The following is an 18,213-nucleotide window of genomic DNA, read 5'->3' as shown; positions in this document are numbered from 1 at the left end:
TGTTGAACATTGTCTTCGGCCTGATTATCTGTAAAGTAAATTGAATAATACTCTATTATTTTGTTGGAATTCGTGCTTAAATATATACCTTGGGAAATGCTACCTGGCTTCAAAGTCACATAATGGAGTTGACAAAGGAATGCAGCTGCACTAAAGAAACAGTGGGAGGCAGGAGCCCACGTTGTTACGAGTCAAGGGTGCCCACAAATGGTGTCAGATCAGAATACACCCCCTGAGCTAGTAACTCAAGCTGGACAGTCAATGAAAGAATTCCTGTGATCACAGAATACCTAGCATTCCCTAACTAGGTGAGGTAACTGACCGACCTAATTTTGCTTGCAATAGGTCACATGCCCCATAAAACTATCTATCATGAACCAGGAAGTGACGCAAGTGGCTGGCTGTATCGGTGCCGTCTGGAACCGTCTGGAACTGACCTATTTCAAAGCCAATGGCTCTGATTTGTATTTAGGCCATCACTATATGTGAAACCTGGTGATTTTGAAACCTGCCATTGTTCAGTATAAAATGTAAAACTGTTGACACAAACATTTACAATATTGCCTCTAAATATTATTTTGAAACCTGTTGAGATTCAGATAGCATTACATAGTGTGACACATCCTTATTCTTCAGTTGAATTATGCTTAAGTCTAAGGGATAATCTTGGTTTTGTTTCATACACTTTAAATTGTAAGTGACAAATAAAGGTTGATTGATTGATTGATTGAATTCTGTATTAAGGTGTATAGGTCTACTGCCATATTTGTTTCCCACGCAGTTGGTGCATGACTTCTAAATTTGTATTCGAAAAATGCCCAGCAACTTGAGTACAGAGAATGATTTACGAATTCGCTGTCAGGTTTATGCCCTACGGCTCCGACGTCCGAGCTCTGTCTAGTGGGACATGGTGTATTAATTCCTCCGTCAACTTTGTATGTTAGCAGTGTGTGAGCACCCACCATCATCTTCAAGTTATTAGCACATATTTGCAGAATAAATTTGTGATTGGTGAAGGTAGTGAGACTTTAGTTTAGGTTGGGCTTTGGTGCCAATTGTTGTCCCTTGATCTTGAATGATTATTGTTTTGGGTTAAACTGTTTTGTGAGGCTAAACATAATTCATTACAGTTTTAGTCAACCCTTTTTACAGACATCATTTAGGACTTAATAACACGATAAGTGTGCTACTCTACCCTACATATTAATTATAATAATACAGTTATTGTATTATCTCAGATTTGTCATCAAGTGATAATTGCAGGGCAAGAGGTTACACACAGATTACCCCGAGTCTTGCCTACATCATGACACAGACGCTGCTCGTATTTAATTCAACATAAATGAACTAAAATAACAGCAACAATTCAATACCCAGTGATTGTACTTACCCTTTTCTTAGGAAATGTCTCTACTCCTCTCTGCTTCTTCCAGCCAAGTTGCAGCTGATAGTTGAGTGTTGTTGAGATGCTCAGTGCATGTGTTCTTTGGCTCCCAGTGATAGGTTTACTGCCATGGACATAAACCCTATAGGATCTTGGAAAGGAAGTTCCGGGGGCAGAGACAAACTCCGCCCTCAAAACTGGGGTTCCAACTTTAATATTTTGCAGTGAACTCTTTTGACTATCACTTTTTTAAAAGGGGGCACTGGAATTGCCATGCAAACTGTCTTGCCATCAACTTATTCTGTAACGGAGACTGCCCTGACCAATATCACAGCATTCTACAGTCAGGAGGTAGGTTTTATTGGCATTTTGTCTTCTTGAATTCCAAATGTGTAATTGGCATGTATTGTGTAAGTATAAGAAACATCATTTGTGTTTTAAACAACACTTCTTTTTGAATTTGCGATCGAGTCTCAAGGCCATGTATAGGCCTAATTAGATAAAAAGCACTTATGAGACAGACTCAATCTTTCCATCATATCTGTACACTGAAATAGGAAAATAACCAATGAGACAAAGTAGCATTTAATTTAGCATTGTGCAAAATTGCCTTTTTCCAAAGTGCACGAGAACTGTCATCTTGCACTGGTCAGCCTGGTTTGAGATGAGATTTAGCCTGGAGTGCAGCACTTGACCCTTCCAATCTAAACTTGGACTAAAGCCTGACCCCACAACCCCACAACCCCCCATGGCTAAGTGGTAATCCAAGAAGAAGACGTAAATTATTTGCAAGGTTCATGCAAGTGATCAGGTAGCCTGCATTTTGATACTTATTTGCCGTGTTAGCAAATACAGTATGTACTCAATAATAATGCCAAATGTATACGTATGTAAAGCCTGAGAAAGACAAGTTTGTTCCAGCTTATCTTAACCCAGTGGTTCTCAACCTGTGGGTCGGGACTCCCAGGGTGGTACCCAAATTATTTTGGGGGTCCCCAGATGATTAACTAAACAAACCACCTAAAATGTAAGTGTATGGAGGGTATACTGTATGCACATTTCTAAAGTGACAATGTAAGTACTTTTTAATACTTCTAATAATAATACAAATTAAACATTGTCCAATTTGTCAAATATTAGAGACGGAAAATAGCTGATCGCTCATGGCTGATCGCTCACGGCTGATCGCTCACGGCGTTGTGAGCATGTAGATCTGCTATTTTCGCCAGTTAAAATATAATTATTTTGTTGAGAACCACTGTCTTAACCCATCAGGGGTGTCCAAAATGCGGCACGGCGGCCAAATGCGGCCCGAGGACATATTTTATATGGCCTGCGGCTTCATTCCTTAATTGTATTGTAAACAGCCCGCCAGCGCCGTCGTCAAACAAGAATATTTTCCCAGAGTATGATTTGTCAGGATTCTTTGTTCCCTGTCTCATTCTGAAGGGGTCAAAGAAAGGATATTTTTTTATACCTTGCACCAGGTCCGGTTCTTGGCATAAGCAATATAAGCAGTCGCTTAGGGCCACAACCAATCAGGGGGCCACATCAGATCTTTTTTTAAATATTTGTTACATTATGTCATGTATCCCCTATCCAAAAACTAGTGTTATTATATAATCCCCTTCAGTCAAGCCTGGCTGCCTTTACTTGATTCATGAGCAAGTCAATATGCCTCCAAAAAGAAATCTTCGATCTGGTGCTGCAGATTATTTTAGGTGGCCCCCCTTTGACAGATGCACGCATAAGCGCGCATCTGTCAGTGGGGGGCCACCTAAAATAATCTTGCATAGGGCCACCTGAGTCCAAGAACCGGCACTGCCTTGCACATCTAGTTAAGTTATATTTGGTAATGTGAAATAAGGCTGACTTATTTGTGTTTTGTTTAGTGCACACACCTGACTAAAGATCATTGATTAAATATTGATGATGATAGTTAAATAAAATCATTTAAATGCTATGCATATTACTGTATGTGACTTTATTATGGTCTGATCGAAAGTAAATTATGTCAGGCGATATAGTCGGCCCCGGTGTTTTAATATTTTCTAATGTGGCCCCCTTTGGAAAAGGTTTGGACACCCCTGAGACCTGAGGCTGATGATTGAATTGTTTAAAAACAGTTTTAGCATTTATTTTTTCATATGAAAAAATGAATTTAGGGTGTCCCCACATGCTGTAAATGATTCCTAAACAGTGGGTCAGGGACCATTTTTTATGGGTCATGAAGTAAAAATCTAATTTTCTTCTAATGAAGCAAGACACATAAATAAAAAATAATAAGCATCATCCTGGAATATGTTTCAAACTTTCAATATAAAAAATAAGGTACTCTAGCTATTTGTATTCAAACTCCATATTTAGGAAAGCAGGAATTCCACAACGTAGATTGAACTTAAAATATTTATTTACACCAAGCACACATACACCATTATTAAACAATAAAAACATTTTTTTATTTTTCATTTCGCTAAGTTTTTGTTTTCAGTACTTCTAAGAGACTTGTTTTCCAATGCTACAAATTTAAAATTAGGAAATCAAATTGAAAACAAACTAATACAACAAAAGAATAAATATACATAAACCTTAAAGCTTTCTAATTCTGTAATAATAGGCAGATTAGCAAAGCCCAGCAATTCCCCTGAATACGAGTAAACTGCTGTTAAAACATTGTTTCAATTGTTAATTACTTTTGAAGTTAATGAGTCACAGCGACACATTTGCCAGTTAGGTCCTTTGCATATGTACAGGGGTGTCGCACCAAATTCTGGGCCCTGGGTGCAAGGATTCGCTCACATTTTGTGCTTTAACTATTGAAAAATAGAAGATATACTTAAAATAAACATATTCAAAGATTTGCACACTTTTTCATGACTTTTAAAAAATAGCAGATCTACAAGCTCGCAGCGCGGCACTCGGTGCCGTGCTGTGAGCTTGTATATCTGCTATTTTTCAATAGCTAAAGTATACAATGATTCCAGGCCCCTCCACTTTTGGGCCCTAGTAACTCAGTCCCACTTTTCCCCCCCTTGTGACGCCCCTGCATGTGTATGCCATCGAACATGCAAATGATTACATTATGGCTGCCTTGTTGTTATGTTAATTATCTGGATATAATTTATAGTTGTGGACAATGTGCGTGACATTGCACAATGCAAATGCATAATTCAAATTAGCAACACTCTTCCTTTTTTATTGATATGCTATATGGCACTCTCATCAACAAACAGAAGTTCTTTATGACTTTCCATCTGGCAGCATTTGTATGTCTAAGACTCGGTTGTTACTTTGAATAATTGCTCCTCCTCTTAAGAAAAGAGGCTGATGCATCAAACTAGTAAACAACTTTAGCCTTAAAACTAAATGGATCCCACAGAGTATTAAATCATATCACCATTAGACGGGACACAGGGAACTCTCGGTTTGAAAAATGTGCATTATTTGTCCATAAAACACAACAGAAAAAAGGTTTCTTGTTATGCCATTAAAACAACCACAGCGATCTTCGTCATGTTGACTTAATCTGAAAAAAAGAAAAAGCAGTTTTAGGTCATCATCATTCATTGCTGAGATACACTGTATAAGCTGGGGGGGGGGGGGGGGGGAATGGATTTTAGACCAGTGTTTCTCTCTCAACCAGAGGACCGGGACCCAAAGATGGGTTTGTGAGGTTCTTGTGTGGGCCACAGACAACAGAGGATACTGTACTGTATGTCAGTGCATGGTTCCCAAACTTTTCAGGTCGAGAGCCAAAAGAGAGATGGCCTTTAGGTTTAAGGTTATGGCCTTTTGTATATTCACTGTCCCATTGACTCCACTAGAAATATATATATATAAAAAAATCTGCTTTAAGTAGCATGTGAGGGGTCAAACTAGGGTTCTTCATGATTCTGAATCCATTGCAAGCATTTGTTTGGCATGAAAAGCATTCCTTGGGTTAACTTTCGGCAGCCCAAAACTGTGAAAAGTGGAAAAAAAGTGATGACTCATCACTTTTCACAGTTTTGGGGGGCCGAAAGTTAGCCCAAGGAATGTTTTTCATGCAAAATGTTTCTAGCAGAGCAGGCCTCTCATTCTGTGAACCTTAATGACCAAACTAATAGATAAAACGGAAATAAAAAGTACGGCAGAAAATCACAGTCCCCTCCCATTTTGGTGACTGGGTCCCCGGCTATAGTGAAAATAGCAGATCTAAACATTTGTTTTTTAATATAATTTCTTAGATTTGTCTTTTATTTATTAATTAAATGACATAGAAAAATCATTATATTTTTGTGTTCATGAAATATTTTTCCGGGGAATGCTTTTTGAAAATGTTTCGACCAAATGTGGGAAACAAAGGAATAAAGGACCCTTAAAAATTTGTTTTTGACACACTCTTTGGTAAAACAGTGCTGTAGTTTACTATGTTACAGTATGCTGTGTTGCTTTGTGTTGTGTTGTGTTGCATTATTGTCAAACACACAATTCAGGACAAAACCGGAACCCAATGGAACCACTGCTCTAAAAGTACAAAAAAAGAACATTATAAACGATTATATATCTGTTATACCTCTGACTGCAAGCTTAGTGGAGCATTCTACCCTGCCCAGAGCGTTCTCTGCGACAACCGTGTACTCTCCTGTATCCTTGGGACCGACCCTCAGTATGAGCAGGGAGCATACGCCACAGGTGTTGGAGATATAGTAGTTGGTGTTGGTATTCAGGCTGATGTTGTTGCGGAGCCATGTGACATGGGGGGATGGCTCTCCTCTTATAGCGCAGCTCATGTAGCATTCATACCCCTGGGGTGCAGTATGTGTTTTCAATGGCACGATGAACTTGGGTGGACGCTCTAGGTTACAGGTCTTACTCTCTGGCATAATCAGCTTGAATTTCTCTGTAGAAAAAAAAAGTAGATACAGTATACATTGTGATATTTTCTAAATAAATAAATAAATGTGAAAAAGAAAATCATAAAATGAGTGCAAAATCTTGAAATCAATTTGAAACACCTGGATTTGATTAGTTTGTATTTGACAATATTTAACATATAAGTAAACAAATAATTAGGACAACACACACACACACACACACACACACACACACACACACACACACACGACTGAACTTCAGACAATCGAACAATCAAAACATTTCAAAAGTAGCAAATTTATTGGTAAAGCTCACAACCGTTTGTGACGCAACGTGTTGTGAGTCTCTAGATTGCCAGTTTTAGAAAAAAGGTACGGTAATACTGTGACTCATGGGCTGCATAATTGCAGATAGCTGTACCAATGTCGTCAAAGTAGTCTAATAATGGCCGATATAGGAGCCAAACCAATATACTGGTCGAGGTCTAAATGTTGATGTGCTTGTCACACTGATCTTAGATCATCTTACAAATACCTTTTTTGCAAGGGATGGACCACTTTGCTGATTCAGCCGGCTTAGAGGAGCCCATGTCATTCTTAGCGTAGACTCGGAACTGGTACTCTCGGCCTGGCATTATGTTGCAGGCTGTGAATTTGTTGTTGAAGATGCGGTCTCCCACTGTGCGCCATATTCTCTTGGTTGAGTCGCGCTTCATCACCATGTAGTGCAGCCTGTCATCGCGTTTCTCGTCTGGAGACGGCGTCCATGAAATGGTCACTGTGCCAGGGACATTCTCATCCATGTCCACAGGACCAGGTGGCTTTGGCTCATCTAGAGTTTATAGAGAGAAAAAGGTTAAAAAGTATTCACAGTTTTTTACTTAAGTAAAAGTATCAATAATGCAATGTAGAAATATTCTTTTACAAGTAAGGCTGGGCTCAGACCAAAATGCCTACGAGAGTGGAATCCGCGTTCCGCCAATGCATTTCAATGAGAAGGCGGCGGTTTCATGTCAGTGGAGGATATCTGCGCTCCGCGCAGACCTTGCGTTTATGCTGGAGCAAAGAAATTCTCCACGCAGATTCTGGTTTCCCCCCCTGTCCAATCGGGTGAGTCGAAGGCATAACATTCTGAGAATCAGGAAGGGACTGGGAGATGTTTTGTTTTGATCAAGAGTCTCGTGCACCCAAACTCTTCTCTTTTTAGCTTGTTGCATCTCCCCTTCCAATAAAGCAAGGGCGAGTACCCTTCGCCTGTCCAATATAGAGTTGACACGTAAAATATGATGAGGATCGCTACGCTAGTGTAACAGGCTACAGAGAGGGAGGGCGGTGCGGGAAGTGAGTGACAGGGGCGTCACTGGCTTTGAGACGGAATATGCTCTCTGCGTTTTTTGCCAGCAGCGCACCAGAAGAGTTTATCCACTGCCGACCATATTTTGGTCTGAGGGCAGCCTAAGAGTCCGTAATTCAAAATTTACTTGAGTAAAAGTACAAAAGTATTCACATCAAAATGTACTTAAAGTGCCAAAAGTAAAAGTACAAAAATGTTTGAAAACAGCAGATCTACAAGCTCACAATGCGACGCGTTGTGAGCTTGTAGATTGGCTATTTATAGCCTATGTATAAAATAGGGCTAAAGTGGTACATGTATGTTTTATAATATAATAATTTATATCTGCAAAGTAACTATAGCAACTGAAGTACAACATTTTCCTCTGAGATGTAGTGGAGTCGAAGTAAAAGTACTGATTATTGGAAATACACCAGTATAATAGCTCAAAATTGTACTTAAGTAGCCTACATCCTACTCGAGTAAATGTACTTTACACCACTGGAAAACGCTTTGTGATGGGCTGTGTTCAGACTGCACACAGATGTGTCTTTATATTCAGACATCGTTGACCTATCTGCATTGGTTGCTGTGGTAACAAAACAATTGTGGTATATTTTATCTCATGCCGGTGTCAGTCGCCAAAATAGCATATCCACAAGTTAACAGTGCTGCGGTGTGACATGCTGTGAGCTTATTTCGGTGAGTTACACTGTCGTACGACAAAGTATTGATGAGGCATGCATGCATCCGGTTCCAGACTCAGCTAAGAGACGCAGCTAAGACAGATTTCAATCGCATTTCTGATTTGCAAAAATCAGTTTCCATGTGATATTTTGATATTCAGACTTCGATTCAGATCTGAATCCACTACCAATATGGATAGGCCAAAAAAATGCACTTCCTAATTGACCCTGGTTCCTCCTCAGACCATTTTCCCAGCTTACCTGTCACCCTGATCTCAATGCTGTTGGTGTCTTGGCCAACAATGTTCTTGATAATAATGGTGTAGATTCCGCTATCGGTACGTTCCGCAGAAGGAATCAAAAGCTGGGACGCACCATCAGCATTGCTGACAGTCACCTTTTTGGATACAGGCAGCGCATCTTTCAGCCAAATTACATCTGGCCAAGGGGAAGCCTGCGGAAAAATGTGAAAACATGACCTTAATTAACAAAAGTTCTTGGAATCTGTCATGTCTGTAAGGGAGGGAGGTGCGAGGCGTTGTGTGCTTGTAGATCGGCTGTTTTCACTAGTTTAAATCATTTTAAAAATGATAAATACAAAACAAACGGTTTTAGACATACAAGGTTTCCACCCGACAATGACGATATATATATATATATATATATATATGTCACGGTTTGTTAGAGAAACAGGACGGTCGAGAAACGGAGCACTCGTCGTGCAGCACGGGGCGGAACGGAGCCGCTCGATTGTCCACGACATTGCAAGCGGCGCGCAGGCCAGCGGACCTTGGTCCTGCTCTTCGCCCCCGAGCACCGCAGGTGCGAGTGGCCGCGAAGAGCGGGCCAGGGCCGTTACGAAGCCGTGGTGAATGCAATCGTTATATTTATGCCCAGGCCGTAAGGCCTGGGCAAGCCCACGATAAACGCCCTGTCCAAGTGACTACAATGGAGCTAATGGCTAAGCTAGGCTAGGCTAGGCTAGGCTAGGCTAGTAAATAAAGTCGCAAATAGAGTCGCAAACGAGTGACGTCAGCGCCTTCACTAGTGAATGGCTGTCGTCGCCACCTGGTGGTGATTGGTGTGTGGTGAACGACAAAACAAGCGCTCTTACATAGAACGTCCTGAGTTACCCAAACATCCGGTAACATATATATAGTTTGGTTTCCATAGATTCTTTACCTCAAAGTTAATCATGAATCTTGCAGAGTTCCCTGCTTTCACCACCATGAAGCTTTTGATGTTGGCATCAGTGAAACGTGGCCTCACTGCATGAATACACATTTATACACTTTAAGGAAAGATACATGTACTGTGTGTGGCTCATAAGAAAACAAATGACAAAATCAGGCCGGGGGTATCATGCCCCTTTAAAGGGATATTCCACTTCCAATATTTAGATATTTGATGTAAATGTTACCAGGCCCTCCAGGCCCAGGGCCTCTCCCCACACACACCCATGGTAACTTCAAACTCCATTTTAACCATGATAGATTCATTAAAACACACATTATTTATTTTCTGGTGACTCATAATACCCTCCTAATACATGAGCAGGCCGTGTTTTTTCAATAACCTTTTTCATTTATTTTTAATAATTCTTTGGGAAAATTAAAGAAAACGAAATACAATACAAAATTATATAAAAACACAGCCTGCTCACGCATTAGGAGGGTACTCAGGGTAGTATGAGTCACCAGAAAAAAATAATGGGTGTTTTTAATTAATCTAACATGTTTAAAATTGAGTTTGGGTGTGTGTGTGGAGAGGCCCTTGGCCTGGAGGGCCTGGTAACATTTACATCAAATATCTAAATATTGAATCAAGCAAATTAAAAACTGTTCAGGGTGTTCATAAAAGCCTGATTAGACTATACAATTACCAAACGTTTTTTTGAAAGTGGAATATTTCCCTTCAAGACCTGGAACGCAACTGTGTCACTTAAGACTTTATTTCATCCTTTAGCTATTAAAAAACAGCAGATATACAAGCTCACAAGCGTGGCACCGAGATGACCGAATGCCGCGCTGCGAGCTTGTAGATCTGCCATTTTTGAAAAATCTTGAAAATGTCTTTGAATATTTTGAGCTGTCCTTCTAAGGTTTTTGAAAAACTCATGTTTCTATTATCAGTGGGTTCTCAAACTCTTTCCTGTACAAGGACCCCCAAAATTATATGTATTTGGCCGTGGACCTCCATCTCAAAATATGTTGATACCAGGATCGACCCCCCAGAAGCAGAGATTTGAGTTAAAAGATTTGCAAACATTTTCAAGATTTTTTCAAAAATAGCAGATCTACAAGCTCGCAGCGCGGCACTCGGTGCCGCGCTGTGAGCTTGTATATCTGCTATTATATACAGTTAGAGTTAAAGCATAAAATAATGGTTGAAGTAATAATGTGGTCCAGGTCTTAATGGGTAAGCAAATACTTTATATTATTATTATATATTATATAATATTATTTCTTTTTTTTTTTACATCTTTCTGTTCTTACCAGGAGGGGGCATTGCTAGGATGTAGTTATCCAGGTCCTGTGGAGGGCCCTCTCCTCCCTCATTTGCGGCGACAACTCTCACCCAGTACATATTGAGAGACTTCAAGCCTTTTACTGTCAGGGTGGTACTGATGGCCAGGTTCGTATTGGCACGTTCCCACTCTGGGTCTTCCGCAGGCCTGATCTCCACATAGTATCCCTTGGCCTCATCGTTAACTTTGGGTTCCTCCTTGGGTTTGGTCCAAGAGAGGGTCAAGGTGGTGTAAGTGGAGTCTGTCACCTTTAGGTCGATAACCTTACCAGGAGGATCTGCAACGTATGACTCATGTTTAGTGTTAACCACAGAACATGCTTCGTCATATGACAGATTTTGACAGTGTGGAGCTTGAACATGTTAGCCAGGCATGCATGACAATATTTTCACACTAAAAGATAACGATAATTATGATGAAATAAATTGTGATAAAATGAAATGTGGCCTACTTTTGGGGTCCCTGGCAAATACAAATTCAGATGGGGTGCTGAATTCACCAGCGCCTGAGTCATTAATTGCCGCCACACGAAATTCATACTCCATGCCCTCGTTCACATCTTTGACACCATATCCTTTATTGTCTGTGTAGAGAAAATTATAATAAAAAAGTTTTATAGAAAAACATGAAGAAATACAAAAAAGGAATAACAGGAAAAAACATGTTGCTTATTACATTCATCATTGTGTTGTGATAAGTAGGTATAAAATGAAATGACCTTTGATCATTTGACCCGGTTGGTTTACTGCTCCCCACAGATTGCTGCCCTTCTTGCGCTTCTCCACGTTGTATCCCAGAATGTCGGTTCCTCCGGTATTGGCAGGAGGACTCCAAGCAAGATTGATACAGTCCTTGAAAGAGCTAACTATTTTGGGCAAAGTAGGAGGCCCAGGGTATGCTGTCAAAACAAACACAATATTGTTATTTGTAAATGTGGACCCATAGTTAGCTTAAACCCTAACCCAAACCCTAACCCTAACCCTAACCCTTAAGTAAAAGTATCGATACCGCAATATAGAAATACTCTGTGAGGGTGCCCTCACACCAAAATACCTATGAGAGTGGAATCCGCGTTCCACCAATGCATTTCAATGAGAAGGGAGCGTTTTTTGCAGAAATCCTCTACTGGCAAAAAACGCTCCATTCTCATTGAAATGCATTGGCGGATTCCACTCTAGGTATTTTGGTGTGAGGGCACCCTTACAAGTAAAAGTCTGGAATTCAAAATGTACTTGAGTAAAGGTACGAAAGTATTGGCATCAAATCAAAATATACTTAATGTAGTAAGTGAAAATAGCAGATCTACAAGCTCACAACGCGTCACATCGGATTAATGTGTGTTTTGTAATATAATCATCTATATCTGCAAAGTACTGTAACTAGTTTTCAAATAATTGTAGTGGAGTAAAAGTACAATATTTGCCTCTGAGGTGTAGTGGAGTAGAAGTAAATGTACTGAAAACTGGAAATACTCAAGTAAAGTACAAATACCTCAAAGCTGTACAGCACTTACGTAAATTTACTTAGTTACATGCACTTTACACCACTGTTAAATACTGTTGAATGAAGATTGATCAATTTACCTTTTGTACCAGCTTGAACATCCTCAGTTTCCATCAGATCACTGTCACCCATTTCAGTCTCACACTTGATGCGATAAGTATACCTCCTGCCATGGTCCACATCGATGTCCCTGTACTTGGGGTCGGGACCAATTGGGCCCAATTTCTTCCAAGTGTTCCGGCCCACCTGATTACGCTCGAGAATGTAGTTGTCTACCTTGAGGCCACCACTATCCTTTGGTGGCTTCCACTTGATTTCGACTGCACTAGAAGTGGCCTCAACTATCTCCAAGGGTCCCATTGGTGGGGTGGGTTTATCTGTAAAAAAAGAAAGAAAAAAGGATACTTATTAACTAATGTTAGTTCAAATAATGAAGGAAATAAAAAGGGTTATTTTAACCACATTAAACCTATAGCGTCCTTCTACGGCAAACATTAGCAGATCTAGAATCTCACAATCGGGGAAGATATTTGGTGAGTGAGAAAATATTTAATATAGACCCCTGCCTCGGGTCGAAAATATATACGGTAGGGTTTAAGCCCTATTTTATACTTTCTTGTATGATGTTGTCGCATGGTGAAAACAACCATTATCATGACATGCAATTTTCGAACTTTTGTAAAAAAACGAATTTAACCAGGTTGAAAGTGCTTCAAGTATTTCACAGTTGAAAAACGTGTTAACTGATCAAAGATATTTCTGATATCGCCTTATAAGTCTTGACTATACCTACCAAGTACAATCAGCTCGCTGAAGGCCTCCATGGTGCCAAACTCATTCTTCAGTTTAAACTTCACCTCGCCACTGTCCTTGCGCTGCAGCTTGTTGAGCAGCAGCCGGCTGCAGCCGTCCGTGTTCTCGATTTGAATTTTGGATTCCTCAGAAAGCTCGTTTCCCTCTATGTACCACTGGACCTTTATGGGTTCCCGTCCAACATAAGACATTCTGAAAGTTGCCCGTTGACCCTTTTTCACCATCATAGGCTTTTTAAATTCTTCCATGTCCTCCTTATTAAATCTAGGTGGATCTGGAACACAAGGATGGATAGACACATTTGATTTGTACAACATATAATCAATATTACTCGGTCTGGGACTCCCTCTTCCTCAGGTGTTTCGCCCAGGTGGGCGTGGTTATATGCCTAAGCCTAACCCTAACCAGTGGCATAAAGTAACTAAGTACATTAATTAAGTTCTGTACTTAAGTACAGTATTGAGGTATTTGTACTGCTATTTTCAAAAGATTTTTAAACATTTTGAAAACTTGTGAAATGGGACATTCTGCATAATAAGTACTTTTACTTTTGGTACTTTAAGTACATTTTGATGACAATACTTTTATACATTTACCCAAGTAAACTTTGAATTCCGGACTTTTACTTAACTCATTCTCTGCCGGTCAACTGCCTGATCAACAATTTAACTAGGGGGTTCCCTGCCGATCAACTTTTATCAACCTTTTTATAAAAGGTACTTTTTTAGATATTTTTTGCGGAAAAAAACATGTGTTTTTCGCACGAAGCACCTGTTTATTAAGAGAGTATTTGTACATTGTAGTATTGATACTTTTACTTAAGTAAAGAACGTAAGTGCTTTTTACACTACTGGGGTTAGGTTAAGGTTAAGGCATAGACCCACGCCCACCTGGACGAAACACCTGGGAAAGAGGGAGTCCCCTGTCGGTCTGTCTGTCAGTCAGTCATGTTGTTACCTTCAACAGCAATGTCAGCCTCAGACTTGCGTCCATCAACCTCAAAGCGATATCTCCCAGCATGTGCCTCGGTAATGTTTTGGATTTTCAGTCTCTGGAAGCATCCTTCTGTAGAGATGATTATGTCCTCAGAGGCCTTGATCTGGGCAAAGAAACACATGCAAACATTTACATAAATCAATCAATTAGACTTTGTCCAAAAATCACATCTGAAACATTTTATGACATGAAGTGATATTACATTATAAACCATTTTGTAAATGTTAATAAGCTTGTGAAAGCGAACACTGATACAGTACAAATGCTCCAAACAACATGTGAAATACCACCCAAAAAAAAAAAAGGGATAAAAAAAAAAGTAAAACAAATAATTGTGCAACATAAATTATCGGCAAATTCTGAATAACATTGCATCTCTAATAGTGGAAATGTAGAAAAAACCTTCTGCATTAAATTGCATGAACAAAGTGAAATGCCGTTGGAAAATGAATTGCACAAAGTCTTACTTCTTCTCCATCCTTGGACCAGACTCCCACACAATCTTCACGGCTCAGTTTACACTCAAGCTGTGCTGTTTCTCCAATATTGGCTTTGCAGTCATCAAGTAGTGCATTAAAATGAACACCTGGGTCTGGGGAATTATAAAGACACACTTTGAGTTTCACTTTGAGTTTTGGTTTTTGAAAAGTTAGTGATTTCCAAATAGCATTATTTACCATCTAAAAATCTAATTATTTAAGGATTTTTGTATAAAATAACATAATAATAATTGATATGTTCAATGCTGGGAGGCTAGACATTCTCTCAGCATCTTATAGTATCTTTATTAAGTAGTTTCAAATAGGATTTTAAAGTTAATAATCCACCCAGTAAAAAGAATTACAAAAATATTATACTACTACTACTACAAAAAGAAAAAGAAAATCCTCCAACAGTGTTTCATTTGTATGCTCAGCAAAGCTTCTACACAGCATGCAACCTTTTTACATCTCTTACCAACAACAGGTTCTTCAACCACTGGTTTGACCTTCTTGCGACGTATCTTCTTTTTTGGTGCTGGTGCTGCTGGTGCTGGTGCTGCTGGTTCAGCTCCTTCACCACCCTCCCCTGTTGGTACTATGAATACCAAATACATTAAACAATATTAATCAACTGTAAATGAATGCCTTTTGCAATGTGTAACCCTATGGTATACACAGGGCGAAGAGTATTATGGGATGCACACAGTTGTTTACTTTATGTTCTGGTGGAGAGAAAAGTGGTCACGCTTATAAAGGCCTACAGAGAAGTGATATTTTGTTATTGTTACAGATGATACAGAAGATAGAACCCTGGCTGTTCACGTGAATTTATTGAATATATTTTTGTTATTAAACCACTCCAGCACAGCCTCCTTACTTCTTTTAGTGTAGAATAAGTTATGGATTAGGCTACTCTGAAAGGAAGAGGACGGTGGTTATAACTTCTAGGGACTTTGAATGTCCGCAGCAACCTTCTTACTGTAGGTTTCCGATGCCAATTTAAGTAATTTACAGTAATATTGAGTATACAGTATGGTTTCAAAATTGAACTTTTACATGATAAAGAAATGTGAATAAAGCAATAAATCCAATATAAAAAAATAAAACAAGTTTTGACAAACAGGGGAGGAAATTCCTTGGCAGAGGTAGTACTATTACACCCTAATAAGCAAGTTCAAGTTCCACATTCATTGATATTTTACCTGCTGCTGTCGCTGCGTCTGCAGCTGCTGCTTCTCCCTCCTTCTTCTCCCCTTCTGCTCCCTCGGCCCCCTTCTCTCCTGCTGCTGGGACTTCAGCCTCGTCATCTGTTACTTCTTCAAATTCATCCTCATCTCCGCCCTCACCACCTGCCCCTCCAGCTCCACCTGCACCGCCTTCTCCCCCAGCTCCTCCACCTGCACCGCCTTCTCCCCCAGCCCCTCCACCTGCACCGCCTTCTCCCCCAGCTCCTCCACCTGCTCCGCCTTCTCCCCCAGCCCCTCCCCCTGCTCCACCTTCTCCCCCAGCTCCGCCGGCTCCGTCTCCCCCGGCTCCACCCGCACCTCCAGCTCCGCCGGCTCCACCTGCTCCTTCTCCCCCGGCTCCGCCCGCTCCGTCTCCGCCCGCACCACCTTCTCCTCCCCCGGCTCCACCCGCACCGGCTGCACCTCCGGCTCCACCTGCACCGGCTGCACCTCCGGCTCCACCCGCACCGGCTGCGCCTGCGCCACCTTTTCCTTTTTCTCCTTTGGTTCCTTTAGCCTCTCTGGCTCCTTTGGCCCCACCTAGTCCACCAACCCCGCCTGCACCAGCTCCGCCTGCACCATCTCCAGCTCCGCCTGCACCATCTCCAACTCCACCTGCACCATCTCCAGCTCCGCCTGCGCCCACACATCCGGCTCCACCAGCGCCCACACCTCCGGCTCCATCAGCGCCCACACCCCCGGCTCCACCAGCACCTTTGCCCGCACCCTTAGCACCTTTACCAGCACCTTTACCAGCACCTTTACCTCCACCAGCACCACCATCACCACCAGCACCACCAGCAGCTGCTGCACCTCCAGCAGCAGCAGCAGCAGCAGCACTTTTAGCTTTCTTTGCAGCTGCAGCATCGGCTTCCTTCTTTGCCTTAGCGGCGGCCATGGCTGCGGCTCTGGCTTCAGCAGCTGCCTTTGCGGCAGCTTCTGCCTCCGCGCGGGCGACTGCATCTGCAGCTTCTTTCTCGGCTTGAGCCTTTTTGGCAGCTTCTCGCTTTTCCTCCATTTCCTTTTGGTATCTCTCGTTCTGTTCTTTTGCTATTTTCTCCAAGTCTGCATCACCACAGCTGCCGGCCATTGTAGTTTTGCGAGCTATCTTCTTCCCCTTGTTGGCAGGGTCTTTGTCAGCTATAGAAAATGGCATCAGAAAGTGTATGAATTATCATTTTGTGTCATGTTGTTTTATAATACGCTTAGACAAATATTTACAAAAAAAGTGGACAAGAAGATATAGAAGATAAATACCCACATAAAACACATATAAACACAGATATTAACACATCTGGTGCCAACCCAGAGTTTCCTGAGTTTGTATTGATTGCGACCGTCAGGGAGCAGTTTACTATGAAAATCTCCACCGGCCGTCCGTCCGTCCGTCCGTCCGTCCGTCCGTCCGTCACACCTTTGTGACCATCAACAAACATCACACCTTTGTTGATGTTTAAATCGAAGAGTCTTGGTCAAATACTTCTGTTGGTTTCTGCACTGATCATTTATACAATTCAGCTGTGTTTGCTCGTGTCATCATGATGAGGTCATAAATCAGCCATGCCCAAATATAGATTTTACGGGTTTACATGCTTACTCAGTTATTCGTTATGTGAAAGTCCTATGACGTCTATGATATCTGACATCATCATACATACATTCCCTTTTATGCCCATAAATGGAGATCCCCTCTGTAGAACCAGCCACTGACATCACTGTAATGTCAGGGGAACCAAATCACTTTTATGCCCATATATGGAGATCCCTGTGATGCCAGGGGAACCAAATCCCTTTTATGCCCATATATGGAGATATGGAGATCCCCGTGTTGCCAGGGTAACCAAATCCATTTTATGCCCATATATGGAGATCCCTGTGATGCCAGGGGAACCAAATCCCTTTTACGCCCATATATGGAGATCCCTTATGTCATCAATATTAAGCCCATATCTGTGAATATCTTTGTGTACCAGATGTCTCCATATATGGTTAAATGGTCCGATATACATCACTGGCCAGAAGACCAAGAAATGGTGCAACCTCGCCCTTTGCTTTTCTCCCTATAGGCATCTTACTGGTAGGTAGTTTAATGAGGAATGCAGTATGGTGGTAGGTAGGTAGTTATGGCCTTTGATGTAAGATTTTCACTTTCTAGGATAACTATATTTGCTATTCCCAGATGATGCCCTTTTAGGGTACCCCTCATGCCCATATATGGAGATCCCCAGGCTTTACTAATTAACATAAGTTTTATGCCCATATATGGAGATCATTGTCCCAATGTCATCAGATATATGGGCATAAATGGACACAGGCAAACTAGATGGGCTGTATGGATATCCAGATGTGTGATGTAAGTGTTTTATTCCAAATGTGGCACCCCACAGACATATTTCCAGAAACAAAA

General features: G+C 41.1%; 1 protein-coding gene across 1 annotated transcript in view; it reads right to left on the bottom strand.

Annotated features, from left to right (window-relative positions):
• Positions 1-4,905: 4,905 nt before the first annotated feature.
• LOC308287181 (immunoglobulin-like and fibronectin type III domain-containing protein 1) overlaps positions 4,906-18,213 on the bottom strand; it is a gene marked incomplete at both ends in the record, with an annotated part of 20,962 nt that continues 7,654 nt past the window's right edge. The window contains 15 exons of the mRNA XM_080728299.1: positions 4,906-4,910; positions 5,940-6,266; positions 6,776-7,072; positions 8,521-8,713; positions 9,442-9,527; positions 10,755-11,063; positions 11,238-11,369; positions 11,505-11,684; positions 12,370-12,666; positions 13,083-13,376; positions 14,060-14,201; positions 15,056-15,175; positions 15,927-16,346; positions 16,386-16,619; positions 16,690-16,946. Of these exons, the coding sequence (XP_080584425.1) occupies positions 4,906-4,910; positions 5,940-6,266; positions 6,776-7,072; positions 8,521-8,713; positions 9,442-9,527; positions 10,755-11,063; positions 11,238-11,369; positions 11,505-11,684; positions 12,370-12,666; positions 13,083-13,376; positions 14,060-14,201; positions 15,056-15,175; positions 15,927-16,346; positions 16,386-16,619; positions 16,690-16,946 (3,293 nt within the window). The remainder of the gene's footprint in view (positions 4,911-5,939; positions 6,267-6,775; positions 7,073-8,520; positions 8,714-9,441; positions 9,528-10,754; positions 11,064-11,237; positions 11,370-11,504; positions 11,685-12,369; positions 12,667-13,082; positions 13,377-14,059; positions 14,202-15,055; positions 15,176-15,926; positions 16,347-16,385; positions 16,620-16,689; positions 16,947-18,213) is intronic.

This window comes from Nannobrachium achirus (genome assembly GCF_963921795.1).
Source record: "Nannobrachium achirus genome assembly, chromosome: 6".
Taxonomy (NCBI): domain Eukaryota; kingdom Metazoa; phylum Chordata; class Actinopteri; order Myctophiformes; family Myctophidae; genus Nannobrachium; species Nannobrachium achirus.
Note: the sequence above shows the minus strand (reverse complement) of the source record. Positions and strands in the feature narration are given on the sequence as shown.